The sequence below is a fragment of the Coffea arabica genome, chromosome 11c (genome assembly GCF_036785885.1).
Source record: "Coffea arabica cultivar ET-39 chromosome 11c, Coffea Arabica ET-39 HiFi, whole genome shotgun sequence".
Classification (NCBI taxonomy): Eukaryota; Viridiplantae; Streptophyta; class Magnoliopsida; order Gentianales; family Rubiaceae; genus Coffea; species Coffea arabica.
In genome coordinates, this window is record NC_092330.1 from 39,346,104 (window position 1) to 39,350,424 (window position 4,321).

At 38.2% G+C, this 4,321-nt stretch overlaps 1 protein-coding gene across 1 annotated transcript; it reads right to left on the minus strand.

Annotated features, from left to right (window-relative positions):
• Positions 1–303: 303 nt before the first annotated feature.
• LOC140017043 (uncharacterized) lies at positions 304–3,391 on the minus strand. The gene is made up of 3 exons (XM_072071403.1): positions 2,900–3,391; positions 2,586–2,791; positions 304–732 (listed from the first exon to the last, which is right to left on the minus strand). Exons 1-3 carry the CDS (start codon positions 2,990–2,992, stop codon positions 444–446), a joined length of 588 nt encoding a protein of 195 aa, XP_071927504.1. The 5' UTR covers positions 2,993–3,391; the 3' UTR covers positions 304–443.
• Positions 3,392–4,321: the final 930 nt, after the last annotated feature.

A 4,321-nucleotide genomic window follows, 5' to 3' on the forward strand; every position in this document is an offset into this window, starting at 1 on the left:
TCGGGTCTAAGCCACTCCACACCAATTATCATTTTTAATAAAGAGCCATCTAATTTTCGAGATGGTTTGTAGGTGTGTCTTTCTTTCTTGCTCAAAATGGTCATTTAATTTTTGGGATTGTTTGTAGGTGTGTTCTTTCTTGCCCAAAATAGAAAACCATTTTTAGTGTTTTGCTCGGAGCTTTCTTAAATGATTCTGCAATTGATTTCTAAGGACAGTGTCAGAGTAAGGTTTAGCTGAGAAGAAGTGATTTTATCTACTAACATCCAACAAAGGACTAAAGAAAGGAAAACCCTCGGGAAAAACCTCTGAAGTGCAAACCTTTTCCTATAGACAGATACTTTAGATACATAGCTCATTAAGGACCTTTCCAGATCTTCTAATTTTCATCAAAAACATACCCCAGAAACTATTGATACACAAGCACTACAACCAAACCATGATTAGACCTTCAATTCCTGTTGATTCTCCATATAATGGGATGTTGTCATTCCAAGTCCTTCAGTGTTTTGCTTTTCCCATCCACCTGTATCTGCCTTGGCATGAGACCAGTAGTAGAAAATGGAGCCTATCATGGATAGCAAGGTCAATGCAGCCCCAGCAGCAAAAACACCTTTGCGAAGGGTAGCACAGGACAAGTCATTACCACCAAATATGCCTCGGTATTTAGTATGGTAAGCATTCCTAGCTGAGCCAGCCAGTAAGCATGCTTCGGCTCCCAAAAAGCTTACCCTGTGCATTTCTTTCAGTTATTAACGGGCAAGAAAAACAATAAAACACGTTGACACACTTAGCTAATCCAAAGAATTTATGGAGTGAAGAATTTAATAGTCACTATGAGGTGCCCTCATGAAATAATGAGGAGAAAGGAGGAAAGAACAGAATGAAACAGAGTTTGAAAAATCATGTTATTTCAATCAGAAATATCACGCGATAACCAAGCAGCTGCAAAGAAAGAACACTAATGCAATGGAAAAGAACACCAACTGCTCTCGCCAGCTCCATTTTGAACAAAATTAAGAGCTTCGAAGATCAAATTCTGTTTTGCAGGTGTGCCAAAAAAAAAAAAAGGCTTAGCCGGGCCTGCAGAAATTATTGACTGAATGAAACTTTATTGAATCCAAAAACACAAAAAACATGACAAAGAAGGGGAGAAACAAGAATCTCTACCCTCCAGAATAAAGGAAAAGAAGAATCAAAGAACAAGAGAGAACTAGGGGAATGGCAAAACAAAGGAAGCATGCTTAATCAAAGCATGAAATTTCTGGATCTGACCAGTCAATTTATGAAGCAACCTTAGGGAATTAGTTTATACAAGTTCAGCGGAACCATCCAAAGTATACTTCAAGAGAATTGAGATCATAAATGTCATAAGAATTTTTATTTCTAGGAACGCCAAAAAATATCTTCACAAAATGTGAAAACAGGGTTCAGATTCCACCTTTAAACTTTTGGACATGCATACAAACCAGGAAAAAGTGAAATAGCTCAACAAGAATCTCTAGAATTTTATCTTCTCACTCTGATCTAACTTCTGAATATGCATAAACTATTTTTGCCCAGTAATTTTATGCACATTACTTGGTTACCTAATACAGATATCTTACCCCAAACTAAACCAAGAAAGGCACATGCGTTGGGATTTCAATGGCAGCAAGAATCAGGAAGCAAACAATGCTGATCAAATTTTGTTGAAAGACATCCAGCTTCATGCAAATTCCCAAAATTTATCTACTAGAAAGTATAAGAATGGATGAAACCCTGTTCTCCAACTACTACCACCCTCATTGACAGAAGAAAGGAGCAGATGAGCAAAATTACAACCACACACGTGAATGCATTTTATACAAGGAACGGCTGAAATTCAACATGCATATCAAACCATACGTGACATGTGCAAAAGTTGAATAGATGGAACCATTAATTTTCTGTAGCAACGAAAAACATGTCATGACATGGAACGCATAACAGGACAGTTCCCAAACTTCTTCAGTTCCAAGTAAGGGCATGTTTATTTGATGAAACCTTTGCTCAAAATAATCTTATGGCCGATTGTGGAATGAGAAAACAATACATACCCTACCAGAAGATTTGCAATTTCTATGCCAGTTGATGCATGAATTCTACCATACAGGTATTGTACACATATTCAAAACATCACATACAAAATGCTCTAAGCAAAACTGCATACAATTATTCGCTAGAAACAGAACCTAAATGCTGAATGATGTCACAAGTTTATCCCAACAGAGAATTTGACCCCACCACAATGACAAATTATCTCCTAGCCCATCCTGCCAGATTAAGAATTTAAAAAACCAACAGCCAAACTCCAATTATTGCAAGTAAAAATATTTCACATGCAGCTGTGCAGATCATTACTGGAATAGTTAGTGTTGAGAATTATTCTACCACCAAGGCACCAACTATCACCAGCCAACAGGGAGGTGGGGCCCAACTCCAACTCATAGACTCGCTGGAATCAACAATGCTCCACTCTCCCAGTGGCAAACGTAGTAAATCCAAAGCAGAAGGCAAGGACATGATAGTAAATTGGAAAAAAAAAATAAACCAGGGATCATTACCAAGAAAAGATGAAGAAGAAAACAGCACAGGTAGTAGACCGTCCACCCATCATCCCTTTCCCAAAACACAAGCACTTAGTAACGCCGTTAAGCACCGTTTGACTAATTAACAGCAACCCAAACGCCGATAACCCGTAGACGGTCGAAGCATCCGTACCGTACACGCAGTAAGTCGTTTCATCGTACTTATCCGGCATAACATTAGCCTTATCGAACATTAAAAGCCAGGAAAAAAAAAATTAGAACTTTAACTGAGTTTCCATAAAACAAAGAGAACCCAGATGCTATTTTTGGAAATGGAGTAAAGGGGTTACCGTGCTTCGACGCCGTTCAGCTCCGATAGCGAGAACGAAGGCTATGAGGTGAAGAGATGTTATAATTACCAAAATGGGGATGGAAACTCCCATTTTTTTCAGCTGTTATCTCCTACTAATTTCTCACGAACAAGAAGCAACGCACAGTCCTCAATAACTGGAACTTCTTTTCTTTTTTTGCTTTCTTTAGAAGTGTAATGTATGTATAATTGCACAAACTTCTTTTTTTTTTGGGGTGAAGGGAATTGTTTGTGGGGCTACAGGTTTTGCGTTTTGGAATACGGAAACTTTTCTTTTTAGGTGGGATGCTTTTTTTTCCCTTGTTTCGGCTCGGTGGGTGGGCGTTATAGTATATGGTTTGCTTTTTGGATGGATTCGTGGAAAAAATAACCAGTGCAGCCTGCCGGCTTGAGGAAACCGAAATAATAAGGCTTGATGACGATAATTTATCAGGAATTTAGGAGAGAGGAAAGGTGTCGGTGAGGGGAACTCTTGGGGTCCAGTTGTTTTTCAATTTTTTTTTTGGTGAGGTTTTGCCGGTTTCTGGCAGTATTAAGTAAAGTGTACTTTGTTTAAGTGGAAGGTGAATGTATATGGAAATGTTTTGGCAATGCATGATTGGAACATGACATGGTTGATCTGTACTCGAAGACGACGACAGCTGCAGCAGTACCGATTCTTTGAGTTTAATGACTTTGATGATTGAATTTAGTTTCTGAGAGCCACCTATGGCATTAACATTTATTGTGTTAAGTTTGGCTACCGCGGTACCCGTGCTAGTTCCCTTGTTTTCTTCCCTTGTTTAGTCCAAGTATTTTCGATGTTGCTATTGATGCACACAATTATGTACAGTAAAAGATGTATTCGAGGTTCGATTTAAAATTAGAAAGAAAAATTTGCTAAATAGCTACTTAGTTTAGACGATTGAATGGAGGCTGGAGCCAGTTTAACCTTGAAGCCTTGATCTGTTCGTGGAGGATATCTTTCAATACTATTGTAAATCTCAGGGATATGGGTATCTTTGCTCTCTCGTAATGAACTTCTTCTTGGAGAACATATTAATTAAGATGAAAGCACAATTTGTTTGTTTTCCTTTTGTTTTTCATATCATTGTTGGCTAAGCCACTAAATGCCTAATCTTCTACATTCTTGCAACAGCACCACACTCTTATTTTATGTAAACGGACTTTTCAATCTGTAATGCTTTTTTATCGGGGGATTCACCCTGTCTAAATAAACTTCATTGGCTGCTTTTGAAGAAAAGGAACTCAAAAGCATCATCCCTAGCTCAAAGTACGAAAAACAAATGAAAAGTAAGGACGAGCAACAGAAGGTAACAGAATATGCATGGCAAATTAGAGCTAATCATGCAAATGAACCATGAAATGCAAAGGGATCAGACTAAGTATTTAACTAGCCATA

Bases quoted from the DNA above. Each gene is read 5' to 3' on its own strand.
- LOC140017043 (XM_072071403.1), bottom strand. From the start codon at position 2,992: ATGGGAGTTTCCATCCCCATTTTGGTAATTATAACATCTCTTCACCTC. The intron at 2,792-2,899 runs GTAACCCCTTTA...ATGTTCGATAAG, and splicing joins CTGAACGGCGTCGAAGCACG to GCTAATGTTATGCCGGATAA. The intron at 733-2,585 runs GTAATGATCCCT...AGAAATGCACAG, and splicing joins TTCTTCTTCATCTTTTCTTG to GGTAAGCTTTTTGGGAGCCG.